At 37.2% G+C, this 20,236-nt stretch overlaps 1 protein-coding gene across 2 annotated transcripts; it reads right to left on the reverse strand.

Annotated features, from left to right (window-relative positions):
• Nucleotides 1–11,491: 11,491 nt before the first annotated feature.
• On the reverse strand, nt 11,492–20,113 carry LOC126369069 (E3 ubiquitin-protein ligase CHIP). Of its 2 annotated transcripts, none has more exons than XM_050013361.1 (7): nt 19,833–20,113; nt 18,692–18,890; nt 17,553–17,694; nt 17,038–17,140; nt 16,450–16,506; nt 14,612–14,728; nt 11,492–13,973 (listed from the first exon to the last, which is right to left on the reverse strand). In XM_050013361.1, the coding sequence occupies exons 1-7, from the start codon at nt 19,950–19,952 to the stop codon at nt 13,848–13,850; spliced, it is 864 nt and encodes a 287-aa protein (XP_049869318.1). In that variant the 5' UTR covers nt 19,953–20,113; the 3' UTR covers nt 11,492–13,847. The 2 variants fall into 2 exon arrangements, with proteins under 2 accessions (XP_049869318.1, XP_049869317.1); XM_050013360.1 differs by lacking the exon at nt 14,612–14,728 and adding an exon at nt 14,745–14,861.
• Nucleotides 20,114–20,236: the final 123 nt, after the last annotated feature.

The raw sequence follows: 20,236 nt of genomic DNA on the forward strand, positions 1-20,236 counted from the left end.
TTATATAGTCATCGATATGTCATCTTTCAGTTGACAAAGGCTTGTGATAGAGCGTTACGACGTAGAAAAATCCGAAATCCAAGAGATAGACACGCAATGGAAGCTTCAGATAACGGCTATTCAAATTACGTTCTTCCTCACAACGTTGTTTTCTTTCGTACAGTAAAGCGATATTTTATAATAATAAATCCCAAAAATAGCTGAACATTGTTCTTTTCGATTTTATTTTCAATCCTGGATATTAAATATTGATACTCAAACTCAAAAAATGTCTCTTATTCAGTTGGTAATAGTTACACTGTGAATCGACAATTTACATTAACATATTTTTGTCGAACGTCTCATCCGCCGAAAACTACTGCAGCGTCTCACAACCTTATAGCCGAGGAAAAGTAGCTGCAACAAATACCTAGGCACTGGGCCCTAGACGCTCTTAGAAGATATGCGATTATTACTTAATTTTCTGTAGCTTATCGCGTTTCACTGCTGCGATTATAACTTAAAAAAGAAAAAAGCAGGAAATTATTCATTAGATATAAATGAATGAATATGCTGATATTCCCAGAGACATATTTTGAGATCGCCTGAGAGTCATCAAAAGCCATTTTTGTCGCAACTTCGCAAATTGAATTCGATAATTCTGTATACGCTTGGGTTTTCAGCAAACTGTGTCAGTGAGGTTGGGGGTTTCGTTCGGGCCCAACAGTTTTTTGGGTCTCGAAACTTTTCAATTAGGTGTGGTGAAACCACTCGGAAGACTTGCTTACCTATATTTTGTTATAGCATTTTCCTTAAACATACAGCTGTTTTTATGTTTCCATATTTAGACTTGTGAAACAATTTATAATAAATACGAAAACAAGATTTAAACTTTACTTACTTACATTAAATGCGTGTTTAAACACAGAACAGCTACTAAAATAACAAAAAAATACACACAAAAACTTTGCGACAAAAAGGCTCATATTAACATCCAACAAAACATAAGGGAATTTCTGAATGGGCTATTTCACAGAAGCTCTTCATAGAAGGAAGTATTTACATTGACATGGACATGTGCTGTAGACCGGACTCAACAAAAAACGGCCACAGAAGAAATGGCCGCATTTAGCAGAATGGCGCCCGGAGCGGGACTTCAACCCGTAAAGGTGTGGCCTGACCAGCCGCGAGTAACGTGATAAAACAGCGGAGGGCTTAGCCAAAATGCAAATCTGGACTTGACGTAAACTTTTAGTTTTTGAAAAGCAATTAATTAAAAAATTCTGTATTTCTTTGTTTTGATAACATAAGTATATATACTAGCTAGCTTAACGTAACATAAATATCCAGGAGAGAGGCATCATAGACTGTAATACAAGTATTCTTATACTTAGTCAGCTATGGTACCTACCTATTTATACGTATATCTGTGTCTAATAATAAGCTATGTTTAAGGAAAGAATTGTACCCACTTTTTTGGCAATAAAATTATTATTAATAAACTAAGCAAATGTCACGTGTTTTACTTATGTCAATCCCGATCATTTTACTGTATATACTTATATATTATGATCACGCCTATTTCCCGTTGGGATAGGCAGGCAACCATGGAATCCTGACTCACAACTTTCGCTTCATGCATGCTCGGCGGTTTCAGTACTTTTCACCTGGCTTTTCTTTATCAAATCATCGATCATACAAAAAGGTGGTAAAATAAAAGTGTTGTGATATTATGTTCAGCCTGGATGCAGGCGTACAAATATTAAAAAAAAAAGAAATGGTATGTTGGAAAGAAGATAAACTACTTATTGTTATTGAAAATTATACTTATGACAAAATTTTATTATTTTTATGTTTAAAATATTCCTTCAAATTATAATTTGTTCATAAGCCAGATTTTGTTTCGATTTGATGAGAAGTATGTTCGCCGAGGCTGTCCTATTCCAGCTATCACTTTCTCTTGCATCGTAAAACTTTTACGTAAGAAACAAACATTTTCAATTATTTAATTCCATTTATGTTTATCTAAGAGTCTCATTAAAGCGAATGCATGGGTAGGCCCTCAGGGAGATTTCTGTGAACCCTTCTTGCAATTCACTTGAGGTTCATAACTAAATTATTGACGTCACTAAACCAGTCGAGTTTTAAATCAGTCACATAGTAGATATGTGATAAACACCAGGACAATTTCATTTATTAAATTCGTACGTGATGACAAAGTTGACTGAACTATATCACGAGCTATCATTCACTCTAATAGGATTAAAGTTAAGAGCTCTTGATATGAAATAAAGCCATTTAGTTTGGCAAATTAAACTATACTCTATCGCAACTTAGTAGCTTGCTATTATATGACAGATACGAATGTGGATGAATATTGATCCGGCCAAGTAGTTAATGCCATCTGCGGCAAATCTACAATAAGTCACGTCAAAAAAGAAAAAAGAAAGATTGATATTGGCGTAGGGAACGACCTAAGAAAGTGTGAGTGGAATGTGTAAAAAAGAATATTTGTGTGAAAGGTTTGTACCGAGATGACGACCGACAGAAATGAATGGAAGAGGAATACAGGTTATGCCGACCCCACCTAGAATGGGATGATTACATTATAACCTATGAAAATTAATAAACTAAAGAATTACAGCACTGTATTGTAAGGGTAGTATTTAGATGGCTGGATAAAAATGCAGTCAGTATAATTACTTTTATTTTATGGGTAGATAAGAGTTTAATTTGATGGGTTCTAAGTACATTGTACTTGTAATAAACAAGTGAATGGTCGGAGTAGAACTAAATAATAAAAAGTAATGTAAGAATAATTTGTTATTCATTTGTTTGTTAGAGAGAAAAGCCCAAACATAGGAACAGGATTTGTCTTATTTTCCGTTATTCTTCTTCTGTCGTGTGAGTTGTGAGGTGGAATACCAACCCCATCAACGCTGGTGCCAGGGTTATTATTGAGCTGCCAAAGGCCTCTGACATGGCTCATGTAACGACTACTTACATCAGTAACCAGGACTAACGGGTTAACTTGCCTTCCGAAGCACGGATCATCTTACACTCTTCTTTCGTTTTTTTTCCGTTGTGACTTGTCTATTATAATTGTATTAGAATTTTTCAATGAATCTTAATGTTACTTGTCGCTTAGTAAAAATTACATTGCATACCTGTTTACATAGGTAGACAAACAGCTGGTAATTGTCCTGGTATTTTATTACATTTCTTTTCCTAATGGAAAATATATTGTGACAAATTCAATGCATACCAAAGGGTTAGGCACTGGACAGAGAAAATTGGAAGCTTTTGCCCAGAGGTGAGATCAGATAGGCTAGAGGAATAAGAACAGAGTAACTTTGCCACTAGTTACGAGAAGCCCACTTGCAGTCACTCTCGCTTCTCGCTCGTAATCGGCAGACCGGCGACCAGCACCAGTGCTCCCTTTGACTGGGGATTGAAACGCTTGCATCCGTCTACTGACCTCCGTATAAAAGAAAGTAGCTAGGTACATCTATTTGCATTGAGCTATCCCTAGGTATACTTAGGTTGAAGTGTCGACCTTTTAAGGGGAATATTCGTGTTTGAATTCTGTTTTATATACGGACTAACCTTCTTGTGACGTTTCTTATATGTTACTTTGTAAACGATTTTTGAAGCGTAACCGGTGCAGTGATATTCACATAACGTAAAAAAAGTGTGAATAGATGTATTTTATACGTCTCAAACCAGTACACAAAAACGGCACAAATATTATTAAGAATAAGAATAAGAATAAAATAAATTTAACAGTTTCATTATCTTCCAAAGACAGCTTTGTAAGATAACATGTTGATAACATAACATTTTCATCAAATTAAAACACGACCATAACAGATTTTGAGCCCATATTTCCAAGAGAAACATGGAGCAAATTCCAGAAGGCTCCACCGCGATCCCGAAAATGAGTAATCAAATTGTAAATTGGACCCTTTGATAAAAGCCGGAACAATTTTTAAACCCGTTTGTAACTCAAACGTTTCGCCATGACACCGCAACTAAGGTCATTAATTTTACAACTGCTATTAATCAACCGAATGATTGTTAGTGACTAAAGCAATTCCACCAGATGTTTTCTTCCCCTTTTATTTTCCAAACCTCTGATCGATGTCGTTCTCGCGACAAATCCCCGACGCAAGCCAGTTTTGAAACTTATTCCATTTATTAAATAGAGATTATTATCGTTCGTGTTTTGATGCGAATACGCGTTTAGGATTCATTAATGAAGTATTAGAGAATATGATAACATAAGCATAATTTTAATATCCGTGACCTAAATCACATGACTGACGAACTCTAGTAAACTACACGCTAATACGATCGTAGATTAGATTCGCGAAACCTTTTAGTAACGCTATCCGTAATGGAAAGAACCACCCGAACATTAAACTAAGCTAGTTGCATTTCACTCCAGAGATATGGGAAGGGCAAGGTCGAGTCCAAGGTCCTGCACAGTGGGGAGGCAGCCTTGGGGCTCGGCGGTCTGTCTGTGCATCTCGTCCTCTCCCCAGGACATAACATGTCGCTCATTTACATAATTACGTGCCTCGCATACTCCCCTATTGGGTCATTGCCATACTCAATGCTTGCATCTAAAGACGTGACTCTTCTATCTATCCTTGGAATACAATTCCAAATATCGAAGCCGCATGTAACGATCGTGTGCCGTGCGTGCCTCCGGCGGCTCTCGGGTGTCGTTCGAGCACTCCTGGGGAGATAAGCACGCGGCTTCCAATAACAAATGATGCGACTGTCCTTCGATTACGTAAACCAACCTACAATATTTTATAAATAATCTGTCAGGAACAAGCGAAAGTTAGCGACGATCGATAAGAAAAACGTTTTCACTTAGAAAATTTCCGCGGCTAATGTAATGAGAAGGTGGCTCCGGAGAACGAGTCACGGTAAACATCACACAGCGCAGTCGCATAAATTGTCTCTGAGCTATTAATGCTATCGGAAAAACCATTATTTACTAACGGATTCGGGCGCGTCGTCCGTCGGCATTCGGTTACGGTTACGCGTAAACAGAGGCGCCGGGCGGCAGTATGCAAGGTCGGTGTGGGACTCACCGGGGTGCTCGGCGTGGGCGGCTGCTAGTCCGGGCACAGGTCACCTCGGGCAATCCATTGATGAGGTCGGCGTGTCTGCGGGGTTCGGGCCGGCGCGGCGGCAGCGCGCGGGCGAGGCGGCGAGCGCGGCGAGACTGGCGCGCACGTGGCTGCCACTGCCTCAGGTATCAGTCAATCGATGCGCGGCGCGGCGCCCGCGCGGCACATTCATGGCGCGCGAACAGCTGACGGCCGAGCCCCGTAAACATGAATCGGCCGCCCCGCCCCGCTCGCTCCCCCCACCTCCCGTCCTGACCTACTCTGCGCAGTCCCTGTCACACACTACCTACAGCGCACGCCGCGTCCACATAACCGCTGTTTCTAATTTCTATCAAACACGATGCTACAACTCTAACTTAATTCACTATTTAGTTAACACGCTTTCGCATATAAAATCAAAACAGAGCATACTTACATCTTTGACCCTACTTTATATAAATAACCGATGACGATAACCTGAAATTACAAGTGATAGAAATAAAAAGGGCGCGACCGGATCGCGGCGCGGCGTGACGCGCGCGTGCGTGAAACTTGTAACCCGCAGCTGTCATCACCTCCACACTGACTGACAGCTGATAAGCGTTTATTTAATCAAGTGATGAATTTTCAAATCATTCTTTTTTCAAATGATTCAAAATCACCTTGATTTGTTGCTGATGTCGTTGTAAATATGTTAATAAGGTTTGTCTCAATTGTGACATATTTTTACTATAAACAAGCGGATGATTTGTTCCAAATTGATAGCGACGACATCGTTATAAAGTTAAATTAATTCATTATCGACGCAACTTTATGGAATCTTCTGCTACGTACTCGTATAAATTGACAAGGAAAGACATTTTCGTAGCAAATTGCTACGCTCCGTAGCGAAATCTACGAACCGTAGTCAGTACTACACGTGTAGGAAACTTTACAATAAAAACATACTTTACGTTGTAAATATCTCCTCAGGAAATTAAGCCAATTGACAAACAGGAAAGATACACGTTACAATATAGTTGGTGTCAGTTTTATAGCTAGTCAACAGTTAAACGAATACGTGAACTATAAAAATGTATTTGGTTGCCAAAACGTTGGACAGTACAGTCTCTTTATTGTATTACATGAGTGAAGGTAGCCGGGCACACAGCCAAACAGCTCTCGGTTTCGTAATGGAAAACGAATTGATAAAATGCAAACCCTGTACTGGGGATGATTCAGTTGTTTTACACAAATTGTTTTGTTACTTGTACTGAAATGAGAGTTATGTTTTCATTGAGATAAAAACATAACAACATCATTGAGCTTAAGGTATTATACATTTCAGTTTTGGTGAGGATGATAGCCATCTATCATTCTTGACCGAAAAAGTCATCTTATTACATTGGAAGAAAACCAAAAGTATCTTAAAAATATTTTTTTTGGTTTGGGCGAAAGGCAATAGGGAAACCATTGCCCTATTTCCCTAAAAGTAGCATGGAGAATACTACACCGACAACCAAACCGTCGGTATAGTGTCTTCTCCATACTAATTTAAGAATTAGTGATTATATTTTTTGTTTATCACTCTGCATGCCCCAATAGTGATTTCTAGAGTGAATCCGTGCAGGTAACTTTGTAGAAGTATCACTGACATAACCACTTACAAAGTAACCGACCTACTATGCTGCTTTTTTCCCTTGAAATAAACTTAATTACCTACGCAATTCTAATTTTGGTGTTAGTGTTTGTCACGAAAAGTTTGGCCTACAATAACCTTATTCATAAAAATGCTAATCAACGTGTAATAGAATTTCATTAGGTATTTTTTCAGGCCGCTTTAATTAAAAGAACTATAATATTCACATTATGTTATAAGTAGGTACACAATAATACTACCTCAATTGAGGCGTTTGAATAAGGAATAATACTGCATATAGAACGGCATCTGAACAGACCTGTCAAATCTTCAGGTTAAGTAAGCGGACCCTGTGAAAAGAGTAGTGTCAGGATCGAAGCAAATGGAATTCCTCTATTTACTTCGGTCCGAAATATGCGTGAGTTTATGTATGTACCCAGTCAACCATTCAACGAATGAAACAAAACAATGAAACACCAACCCAGGAAGTACCGAGTGTAAATAGTTGTTATCTTTTCAAAATCGCGTCAACGCAGCATTAAATTTACAGAGTAACCCCCTAACAGCCTGCCAACACGCGACATACAGACACATGCGGTGGGGCCATTGAAGTAATGGACTTTACACTTTAGTCATAAACTACTTATAGGAGGGACACTCCCCGCCCCGCGCCGATACGAATTCGGCCTCACACCTTTCAGAAATCTATATTAGAAAGGAAACATCAAAAGCTTGGTAAATACAACAGCTCAAAATGTATGGACGAAAACCCCAATATCAATGTTCGCCGATCACGACGCCACCTATATCAATCTATGAGTGAGTAATGTTATTAAATATAGGTGATGTTATTACATACACACATACATAAACTCACGCCCGTAATCCCTAATGGGGTGGGCAGAGCCACAAGTAATCAAAGACAACTCCGACAGAGGGATTGTGTCCTCTAACATGATGGACTAATGTAATGGGCGATAGGCTGATCCCTTATCACCATAAGGTTCATCATATCCAGCTTACGACATCGTATCAACAGTGATGTTATTAAATCATATAAAAAAGGATACTTACCTCCTCGAACCAAATTGCGACTCCGCTCCGTTTTACACAGACTACACATCGACGTGACGTCTGACGCCCGTACGATTCAAGACTAAAGTAAGACCGAGGGGAGCGAGGTAAAACTTAGAGTATTCCGTATTGTTGTTAAATTAAGTACTTAAGAGTATGTTTAAATAGTGTTATGTTATTAATATAGATGCTCTTAGCGATAAGGCCGCCTTTGCCCACCTTAGAATAAGTTTATCCTGTAAATGTTTTGTAAAGTGTTCAATGAGGTGTTGTAGTATTATTATTAAAGATGGTGTCTAAATTTGAAATTTATATTTATTTATATTTCTCTCTCTTTAGACATTACTTAATTGACTAGGTAAGTAGATATACGTTTTCCAAAAAAATATGTCCCACTGGTGAGCACAGGGCTTTCCTCAATCAACCGGAGGGGATATGGAGCATACTCCACCACGCTGCTCCAATGCGGGTTGGTGGAGACCGTTCTATACGCGGTATTATTCTTTATTCTATGCCAGAACAGACGTCAGAAAGAAAGCTAGACTCCTAAAGTACAATCACAAACAAAAAGCATACTCTACCACGCTGCCCCACTGCGGGTTGGTGGTGTTTCACGGCTAATAGCCGGGACCAATACCTTAACAAATCCTCCGAAGCACGGAATCATTTCACTTACTTGTTCGAACAATCAAGTAATTCAAGCCTGTAATGTTCTTACCAAATAAAGAAAAGTTTCTCGGTTTTGTGGACAATCAGATCGTGAGCCCCGCCCTCTGACCAATACGAAGGCTGTTACACAGAAGTCCGTTGCACAAAAATCCACTGCAAAAATCCTTAAGCCTATTATTGCACATTACCTGTCCGCTTTCTGGCACGAGCAAGCCACCACACAATAACAGCGTGAGTTGGTCCATTGTTTCTAACACAAAGTGATGTGGTTGGAAGCACGCCAGACGCAACAGTTCGCCTACACTCGTACAAGCCTAAAACGCTCGCCAGACTTCTTAATTGTACGCCTCCTTCGCTTTCTTAGGCAGATGTGCAGTTTGTATGAAGTGTCAGAGTTTGAGTTTTGGCTACTTTGATGATCAAGTAGAATAGGTATATAAATAGGTAAGTAGGTAGATTTTTGGGCAATAATTTGCAGAAAAGTTTAAAAGTGAAATTTGTTTGATGGCTTTGCTTGTCTATTCCCCATGTCTATAATGAAGTATTTGTTATTTATGTTTTGTGCTGATGTTAGTTTTATTTTTTGGAGGACCAAAATGTTTTTCGTGATAATTAGCTTACTTATTCGAGGCCGAAACATAGCTCAGGCCGCTAAGCTCATATATAGCTTATGAGCTAAATACCTATAGGGTGAACCTCACAGAAATTATATTTCTTAATGATAGACGGGAATTACTTTTGGGCTAGATTTACACTACATAGTATATTTTTTGAGGTACTGTTTATATGTTTGAGATATTGTTAGATTTGGCTGCCTGTCTGACGTTCCAACAAGCCGAGGAAAAACCAGCCCAATACAGGATAGATTACGTATCTCCGAAACGCATTTCTCGGGAATGTGGGTTTCGCTGAGCACGTGATAGTAATTTATGATGAAAACAAATTTTAATATCATTGGTTTACGCCCGTGCTGGTATTTGAACCTACGACCTCATAGTGAGATTCAAGCGTTCTTCCACGGCTCTTTTTTTGACGAAATTGGAGATGTCCTTAGAAAAGGTTTCAGTACGATCTACTCTAAACCGGCGAGCGTGTATGAAACGATTGATAAATGTGGAGGAAACAAGAGAAGTATGTCAGGATCGAAGCAAATGGATCTCCAGTCTCTGCTTACCACGGTGGGAAATAGGCGTGAGAGTTATGTATGTATATGTAAATAAAAGAAAGAATTTATAAAATAACATTTACTTATAAGTAAAATGTATTATAATCACGACCAGATATAAATTTCTCTAACGAATGACCAACTATTATAATGTCTGCTATGGATCACGTCTAAACGTTTAACATGAAGAAGTGAAACGGAATCTAACATTTTAATACAAATAACATTATTGAATACAATATTACTTGAAATGCTATAATTTGATATTTTGTGAAGAATTTTACATTTACAATCATAATTTTAGGGACGAATAAAATACTTCGCACATCCAGAATTATTCAAAGTACACATAATATAGTTTACATTTTTTTCCGTAATGTTATCTGTGGAATAATTTAAAAAATAAACTACGGTAAGCTCTCTAAAATACACCTGTTGTAAGATACTGTCACATATAACATTCGTTAACCGTCCAATTTCCATTGTGTTTAGATTTGGTCAATACATTTTATTGATTTTATACAAAAGACATTGTAACGTCAGAACTTTTGCCGGTGTCACACATCGTGGTACCAATTAAAAGCTTAGATTTAAGCAAAGTGGGAATAAGACATATCGTGTTTTAAGACTCCGAAAATTCAGGGAATCAGACATATCGTGTTTTAAAACCTCCAAAAATTCAAAGTAAAATCATCACTACACTTTTTAAAAGAGTGAGGGGTCATTTGGACTGCGATTCAGAATAAAGTCAAACTAGAACTTCCAAAACTCACTCGTGTTGTTATGCTATACACATAGTATATAGGTTTTCAAAGATACCCTTAATTTTCTAGATGTAGTGTTGATGTAAAGTGATCATGTTTTAGATTCATACACCATCCTTCTGACTTACTAAGTACTTATTTTTCAAATACACAATAATAACAACGTTATCTTTATGAGTTCCCTTTTTGCTTTAAGCTAAGAATAAAGACCGTCTCAAAATAGTGATTCAATTTCCAATACTATTCTCACAAATTCCCGCAATTCGAGTGGACATGGTCACTTTAACATTATTTAATATATTAAAAATACAATATTATAATTGCAGGAAGTTACGAGTATTTTTGTATTTAGTTTTCGGGATAATACACATCGATAGGGTGTTAATCTAATTTGAGTTATACCGGTGCATCATTTTGACATTGCTAATACATTACACATTTCTTTTTACATTAAGACACAAACACACTGACGCGACCGCTTGCGTTACATATGGTTAAAATCGCGGTAAATAGCGTTCTTTTGTAGTACAACTAGGTTGTCTAGATAACTAGATGGTTAACTAGATATATAATCGCGTGAGTGTCTTCCGTGCCTCGTTTTAATAGAATAGGAAATCAATCCAATGGATTGTTCACAACTTACGCTAAAACATTTATTCAACATAACAACAATTCCTTCTTGTGGAAGTGTCACCAAACCCGCTCACGTCACGAAATTACAAATTCTACAGTTAGTCGGGTTAATTCCTGTAGACACCGTCTAATTTCATTTTAAGGTTGGTATTAATAAACGAATCTCAGCTGAGACTGCCCTCTGTCTCTGTTTTTATATGAGAACTGTCACATTGACATGATCTTGAGGGCAGTCTCGAAGCTGAGATTAGTTTATTAATACCACCCTTAGTTACACATATCATTTTCTTATCCGCCGAAAAGGTAACGGACGGATGATTGACAACTGTTAATTTTAAAATGAGATGACAAGATGCTACACGTTCGACGTGTGCTGTCAACTTAATTCTGTCGCGTTATTGGCCAATGTAAAAGGTTTTTAGAGGGTGGTTTTAGATTTCTATCTAAACCTGACGGGTGTTCCATAAATTGTATGCCTGTCGATTACCCGTCCCTTTTTTTTTTCTTTTTATTATGGCAATGGGTCGCTTAGGAGTACGACCATTCTGCCAGTGTCGAAGTGATCAGAAAACAAACTGAAAAAAATTGACAGGTTGATTAATTTTAAACTGTAGGTAGGAACTAATTCGGCGGATAAGAAAATGACAGGTATAACTTAAATAAAATTAGATGGTGTCTACAGGGATTACCACCAGTGTCAATATATTGTTAAAATTGTAAACCGTATCTAGTGTTTCACTTAGGTCAGTACTGTTCCGGCCAAGTGATTAAACCTACAGCAAGTCACCTAACAAAGAAAGTTTAGTACAATAGGGTAGTTGACAAATTTTATAAAACTAATTCATATTAGGTTTCATGGCCTAATTTATCTCAAAATATTAATATTTCAGTAAAATACAATCTGCAACATATTTTATTTTATATTTTTTATGTACTATTTGACATTACCCCAACAAAACGCGTCAAACTTCAATTACTGGAACTTCATTGCGCTGCTTCAAGCAATAGTCGGTTACGTTATATTGAAATGTCAATATTTTGTATGAGGTTTACGCGGTTATTGTCATAATTGAATTACATAATACCGGGTTCTTACCGCGTTTAATCAGAGTCCATGGACCGGGTAAGAACCCGGTATTATACGTTTTAATTAAATGACAATAACTACTAAAGCGGAAATATAGGAAATGAGAGGTATTATATCCAGTTGTGGAGTCTGACGGGGCTGTCTATATTATTATGTTTGTATCTCTATTATTGGGACTAAGGAGTTGTAGACCATCGTTAGGCATGCGTTAGAAGCCCTATTACAGCTGTTTTCAATAACAAAATAAAAATAAAAAAATAAAATAAATCTGAAAAGTTACTTAAGTAAGCTAAAACCATGAATATTTTAGTCTGATGATAACAGCGTCCACATTCAGTAGGTACTGACGTTCAGTGAAGCACAAACTACGATATTAAGGAAAATTAAAATAATAAATAAACGTAATTGTAAATTATTCACTGTCTCTTTGGCATTACAGAACAATTTTCTTCGTCTACATTAGCAAGATGACACAACCACTCGTTCTTTAGTTAGACAGATGACAGATGGATTGTGCAAGATTTAAGCGGTTATATGCCAATCCATCAAGCCCGATGCGTCAAGGTCACGGGCGCAGCGATCAGGATCATGTAATAAATTGGCGGGGCGTTACCATGGTAACCACGGCCTCGAGCGACTCGATGAGGCGTAACCATGGTAACCACGATATCGAGCTAGTCTAATACCGTCGTTTCCCGATCCCTATGTGACCTTGACGCATCAGTCTGGGGTGGATTGGGTAATGTAATTACCGCTTTACAGCTGTGCAAACTTCTTGTTTAGTATAGTTTTTGTGGCCTAACACTGAAATTGATGATCATATTCCTCAACATATCAAAATATAGAGAGAAACTGCGTGACTAACTCAATCTGGATTTAGTAACATAAAACACAAAATAATTATATTAATTAGAGGTAAATAAGCAAGCACTTGTTTTTTCTTCAATCACGAAAAGATGAAAGAAGCGTCGATTCCCGCGTACGAATTCCAGGCAACAACTAGTGGATATTAAGAAAGTACTTTTGTCCGTAAAGTGTCAGTCATCAGTTGGGTAGTTTCCAAGGTCAAAGATAAATTATGAAATTCTGATTACTAAATAAAGACAGATCTAAAGGTGACAAAAAATGTTTTATTTTTCTATTTAACTTATTTAATAAAGAAAAATGTGTAAGTGCGACATTTTGTCACGTTTTCTATGATGTCACATAGTAATTTCATGTTTTGAGGTTTATAAAAAGTAAATGATTTGACTAGTTGGAAACTACCCTATGACACAGGTTAAAAAACCAGTGAAGTCGGTAAAGATTTAGCGTCAAATAACCCATTCAGGACCACAAAGAACACATCATACACGAGTCCGCGAATATGTACTATAGGTAAGCAAATCGTCTGAGAAATGAACGTAGGAGATCATAACTTTCTGTGTGTAGATTGAATGCAGTCAGTAACACAAGTAGTTCACATTTACTTTTAAAGCCGGTCGCACTTTGTACGGGGATTCGTACGAATTCGCTTCATGCGTACACGTGCGAACACTGGTCCATAACTGCCAAATGTGCGTTCGAAAAGTACTTGAAAAGTAGGGATTGTTCCTGCGGGTTCGTACGTATACGCATGCGTACGAAAACGCTGCAAGTGCGAGCGGCCTAAGAGTAGCATTTAAGTCATAAATGTTGAGCAACTCACGTTGCCGACCGTACAAGCTTGTATATTCGTAGTTGAGCAGTGTTGAGCTTAGTAGTCGAGAGCCCACTCGTTGTCCTGGAGGAAGGCATCGACAACCTCTTTCATTGTGAAGTTGGGGATCAGCTGATCTGCTGTCAACTTCACGCGGGTCACCGGGTCGAAGTGGCCAACTCGCTGTGGATAAGAGTGAAGTTAGTACGAGAGACAGTAAAAAAACAGGATAATAAATAATAGTACGGCAGGAGAGATATATTCATTTGAAATAGTCCCTATTTCGGCCCTTAAAGTCGTAAGACCGAATGTCCTTTTCGGCCGCAAGGGGTTAAGGTAATTAAGTCTCACAATTTTTTATTTACCTTTTCTCCTCCCTCCTCCTTATTCCATTCCATAACAACCTCCGTGGTCTAGTGGTTAGAGCGTTAGGCTCACGATCTGGAGGTGCGGGTTCGATTCCCGATTGCGACATTGTCGAAATCACTTTATGAGTCTGTCCTTTGTTTGGTAAGGACTTCAAAATCACCTGATTTTCCGAAAAAGTAAGATGATTCCGGGCTTCGGAAGGCACGTTATGCCGTTGGTCCCGGCTATTAGCCGTAAAAACACATCCATCAAACCGCAGTGGAGCAGCGTGGTGGAGTATGCTCCATACCCCCTCCGGTTGATCGAGGGGAGGCTTGTGCCCAGCGTGAGACGTATATAGGCTGTTTATGTATGTAAAATCTAATTCAAGAAAATTGAAAAAGCTTTTTTTTTTGGACAGGGATTCTAAGGGAGACTGAAAATTGTTTCTTGAAACCCCGGAGTGAGTATACCTCGAGATGCTCCTCGATATCCTTGCGTTCGTAGGTGATGCCGCTGGGCGTGATCACCGGCTCCTTAAGGATCTCGAAGCTAATCCGGCAGCACAACGAGTCCGGGACGTCTCGCTTCTACAACAAAGTTTACCTCTATATGCTCCTCTATGTCCTTTCTCTCGTAAGTGATCCCGCTTGGTGTGATGACAGGCTCGCGCAAAATCTCGAAGCTGATTTTACCGCAGAGGTAGTCAGGGACGTCGCGTTTCTGCGTTAAAAACGTTTGCTTTTTGTCTGCGATTGCACTTTAGGAGTCTAGCTTACTTTCTGGCTTCTATGCTGGCATAGAACAAAGAACAATACCTCGTACAGAACGGTCTCCACTAACCGCATTGGATATCCATCTTAGGATCGCGTGTCAAGTGGCTAAAAGTTTACTTGTAGCTCTGGCCATCCCATTATGGATTACGGGCGCGAATTTATGTATAATATGTGTGTATGTGTCCAGAACAGTCCTAAATTAACGATTGTTGAGTTTGTTTACGAATTCATGTTTGGATAAATGATTATCACGTGCTCAGCGGTGATGGAAAACATAGTGAGGAAACCCACATTCCCGAGAAATGCAATTTCGGAGGTATGTGACCTAGCCTGTATTGAGCTGGTTTTCCCTTCGCGGGTTGGACGGTCAGACAGGCAGTCGCTTCTGTAAAAAATATAAGCGGACCCCGTGAAAAATGGGTTAGTGCTAGGGAGATGATGATTATGTTTATGTAATCTATCTTACTTTATGATCGGCTTTAGTCATCAACTTCTTGTGTACTTTGTTATTTACGAAGTTTTTGAGTACAATAATAGTATTTAGATTAAATTGTCTTAAAGGGTCTCTACGTGTTGGCTTGTTGGCTTCGGCCCCACGAACGCCTTCCAAAAGTCTGGGACTCCATAGGCTACTCCATATAAGTAATAATGTAATTAATAATAATACATTTTGAAGGACTAACTTTTGGAGCCTGTCGGAAACTTGAATGAAGAATGCTGATTTTAAATGACTCTGAAACTATACATACTAATTTCATAAAAGAAAATAATCCTCATACAACACACGACGCGTAAGTGTCCTAATTAACTTTATTAACCTTAAAGCCACTTCATAAACGCGATAATTTAATAGAAGCTAAAGGTCACGGTACAACTGGACATGTACTATCTTTCAGATTAGCTTTGTTTAGGAATGAAAATTACACTTGTGGACAAAAAAATCGACTCAAGTTCCGTTTCAATAACTGCCTACAAAGGCAGATATAATTTTTATTTAATAAATAGCAATATTACAAAATTGACAAAAAATAAACGTCGGTACAATATTTTCCTTAAAAAAATTAAAAGGGAAGGTAATTATATTTACAAAATGGAAGAAAACAATATGACAAATATTCATTTGTGTAGAGCAGAGTATTTTTTCAAAGGCAATAGTAAAAAAAACATGAGTCGAATTTTTTGTCCATCAGTGTATTGACATGCTTAGAGATTATAATTATCAGCTAAGATTTTCTATAACTTCAGTTTTATACATTTTTATTTTATATTGTTGCCGATACTAGCAGACACAAACAATTTTAATTCAGTATGACAGTCAAACTAGCTTTATCTCTTTCTTGTACGATACTTTAAATGAAGGATGGCACTATTTAGAGCTATAAATTCTATAAAAATATATAATTAAACTCAATAAGGGGTGACACAGTGTCTTTGAAATACGGAATTACGGACTACAGAAATCTAAAGACCCTCTAAGGTGTATCATATTATTATTTAAAATAAAATAAAAAAACAAAAAAAAAGAAATAACTCACCCGTCTCCTCTCGTCTATTTTAGCGAATAAATTATTTAATTCACTTGTGTAGTTATTCTGGAACAATGAAACCAAAAAAATATCAGTATATAATTTAAAACAACTAAAGTGTTAGATAAAAAAGAATCAATTGATCTAACATCAACAACTGATACATCACTATGCTAATGAGCGTCACAACACTAGCTTACGTACTTTGATCTCTTACCACGCATTGACACTATTGCAAAATGTTATCATCTTATTGAAATATAATCACTAATTGAACTGAACTGCTCATTCTGTTTAATAGTATTTTGACAGACTAATTGAAAGACCTCAATGATTTAAAGCTTGTATTCCAATTTAATAAAAAAACAGTTGTAAAAAAACCTCCGTTAATAACAAATACGAAGTAAAATAAACTCTAATAGGTCTTTTCTCAACATCACCAGCCAACCTCATCAACCCTGGTACCAGAGCAAGAACTATGGTTAATAAAAAATAGTAATATTCAGCCATCGCTGAACAAGAATTCAGCCACAGGTTTTGTAACTATGTATGTATGTATTTACTTAAATAAAATGTACCAGGCATAATAAAACTTACATGTTCCTCCTCAATTTTGGAAATTTTTGAGTTGATCTCCTCTTCGTTATTATTTTCTACTTTGAGTGATTCTATTCGACGCTGTGTGTCTTCTATTATTAGCCTGGAAGCAAACACATGTAACTTTATTTTTACATGTTTTAATAGTAGAAAATCCCGCCTACATATTACCATTATTAATACTACAGGTTGACTCATTTTTAGGAGCTAGGAGCTTGAGTTTAGATGTTTCTTTTACCCTAAGGTTGCCTCGAAAAGTTGCTATTTAGCAACAAGGCCACTGAATGTACCTCTTCTGTCAAATAATAAAATTCTGTAAAATAATATTGTAGGTGTGCTGACATGCAGTGCGTGTGTACATGCACTGCTAAGATCGAGTACGTTAGTCATATAAGAGCGCATCGTAGGCGCTCCTAGCTTGAAGACTTGTCGGCATGGCCGAATACGGCTGGAAGGATATATGTATATAAAATGTTTGTATATTATGTAGTGTCGTAGTATTAGCAACTACATACCTATTCAAATAACTCTGCAGCTCGATCTCCTGCGCTATCCTTTTCTCCTCCTGGACGTTCCAGCGTTTCTTGCGGGCCAGCCGGATCTGCGCCGCGATATCGTCGCCGAAGTTCAGCTTCTGCTCTCGAGCCAGGTCATTTGCTGTTGATAAACAAATAAACCTTATAAGAAGTGATTTGGTTCTTTTTTATTCTGGTTTTATAACGAGGCTTTGAATACCCTGGATGATCATGCCAGCCTCATAGGTGTTTTCGCGTAACCAGATTCTATGCTAGTCATAATGAAATAAGTTTTATTTAAAGTTAGGTAATTCATTTTGTTAAAAGTAAAAAAAAATGTCTGAAATGAAGGCTTAATAATAAAATAATTAATAATAATTTAATTTTGTATTCTATTAGACCAGTTTTCAACCAATCAAATCAATTATGTTTTACTAAACATCAAAACACGAAATGACTATGAAATTTGTATGAAAAAGCACACTGTGATGTTATGGAAAATCGTGATAAAAACGTTTTTCTTGATTCATTCATAAATAAGTTACAAAGAAAATGTTTTACGTCATGTTTTGATGTGACTTTATTTAATAATCAGCATTTTATAATTTGACCTACTAGGTCAAAGATAAATTATATTTTCTGCTGGAAGAGATTTCTACAGTGGATTTTAATGGGCTTAAATTAAGGTGGTGATGCACAGAGGACAGTCCCTTCTCTATCAGCAGCACTTATCATCATACAAATACAAATAGGAAAGTAAAATGCTTTGTTTGCTGGTTTATGGTCATCCAATTAAGTGACACCCACTAATGTACCCACTATGTTTATTATTAGTGATGATCCAATTAAATTAGAGTTGTTCTTTTGCCCAATACCTGAACATTTTTTTTATTCATCCAAAAACATCACAGGAGCCTTTCTGTCTTACTACAGTTGTGGTTATAGACCATATTCTCTGTGTAACATTATTTTAAACAACTTTAACCTGTCTAATCACACCATGATGTACATATCACAACAAAATAAAAGATAAAATTCAGACTAACAGCCTAGATAGAATACCAAGAATATGATTTATGTTGACAGCTGTCCTACAGACCATGCAAAAACTTAAATAGCATACTAGTAAAGTTACTAACCTCTATGCAAATGTTTAATAGCTTCATCATAGCACTCTAGCTCAACAAGTGCCTGTCCAAGGAAGAAGTGCCCCTTGACCTGGTTGGTGTCGATGTCCAGGGCACGTCGGCAGTCCTGGCACGTTGCCTCCCATCGCTTCATCTTCAAGTGGCATAGCGCACGATTTGTGAAGTATGTTGCTACTGACGGGTTCTTTATCTGGAATTGATAATGTTTTTGACTGTAGGAATAGTTATTCTTAGTATTAACCCATTTTTATTGTAAGTATGAGCTCTGAAGTGCAGAGCCTGGGAAAAATAAGGACAACAGATCCTTCACGCTGGACAAAAGAACCACACACTATCGATTAATGAAGAGTGTCCCCGTGATATAAATGGTCTATTCAGGCCAGTGATATGTGTTCCCCGCTCTCATAAAGCCAGTGCATTCGGCGCGCGAATTTTAAGACCCGAATAAATAGATTTCAATATATGACTTGAAACTTTTATTCCCACCTACTATAACTACTTATCTTTTTGTAGGCGCATCCGCCGCTGTTTAAATTTCCTGCTACTGGATAACTAAAAATGATGACCTAATCTGAACGGTTATCATAATTGTTAATTAGTAATGTGATAGATGATATTGCTGGTACAAATATGTTGGTTTCAGATAATTTGCAATATTTATTACCTGTTACTTTTTGCAGTCAAAAAAGAACTATGTGTTACTACCTACATATTATTATAATATATGGTATTGCTGGTTATAATAACAGTTTTATTTATATATTATTTATATATATTGTATCTTCACAAAATATACTAAATGCCTTATTAAATAAAAACACAAGACAATATTTTTTGCTTAGTATTGCAGATCAAGGCCAGTACAATGTCACCTACTTCTACCTCAGATATCAGAATTTAGTACCAGGCTATAATACCTAGTTTCCTATATGATGCAACTTCTTGCTAATTATTATCTTAATGAATTTAGCATATAAGACGTGGAGGTAAACATAAAAACTTGTTTGAGACAGAAATTTGAATAGAAAACGGGTAGGTGGCAATTTTTGTGCGGGATATTTCTAGGAAATTCCAATAAGAATAAATAAAGGATTTTTAAAGATATAATAACGATATAAAGATTGAGACTCACGATAGCTTTAGTGTAGCAGTTCATAGCATCTTCAAATCGGCGCAAACTGAACAATCTGTTACCCTGCTCCTTCAACTCCTTGTCGGTCAGGTTTGCAGTCGAGTACATGTGCTTGCTCATTGTGCTTCAGTGAATTCTTACTGCCTCCAAATGAAAATTTGCACTGATATCATTATTTCATGAAAAATATGTGTTTACGACGATTTGCGCAGGTTTTTATTGGCATCAACACGATACAAAACACCAGCAAAAATATTTCTTTCTCGAAATAATTGTTTGACGTTTATGACATTTGTAGTGACATATTTTGGTTTTAATTTACGTCACTGAAGGCAAAAGATACATTTGATTCTGCCTATGTGCAAGCGCATATAAAACATTGGAAATAAAATTAAATATATATT

Source organism: Pectinophora gossypiella, chromosome 8 (genome assembly GCF_024362695.1).
Source record: "Pectinophora gossypiella chromosome 8, ilPecGoss1.1, whole genome shotgun sequence".
In the NCBI taxonomy this organism is placed as follows: domain Eukaryota; kingdom Metazoa; phylum Arthropoda; class Insecta; order Lepidoptera; family Gelechiidae; genus Pectinophora; species Pectinophora gossypiella.

Bases quoted from the DNA above. Each gene is read 5' to 3' on its own strand.
- LOC126369069 (XM_050013361.1), bottom strand. From the start codon at position 19,952: ATGAGCAAGCACATGTACTCGACTGCAAACCTGACCGACAAGGAGTTG. The intron at 18,891-19,832 runs GTGAGTCTCAAT...TATCAATTCCAG, and splicing joins ACTGCTACACTAAAGCTATC to ATAAAGAACCCGTCAGTAGC. The intron at 17,695-18,691 runs GTTAGTAACTTT...GTTTATCAACAG, and splicing joins TATTAAACATTTGCATAGAG to CAAATGACCTGGCTCGAGAG.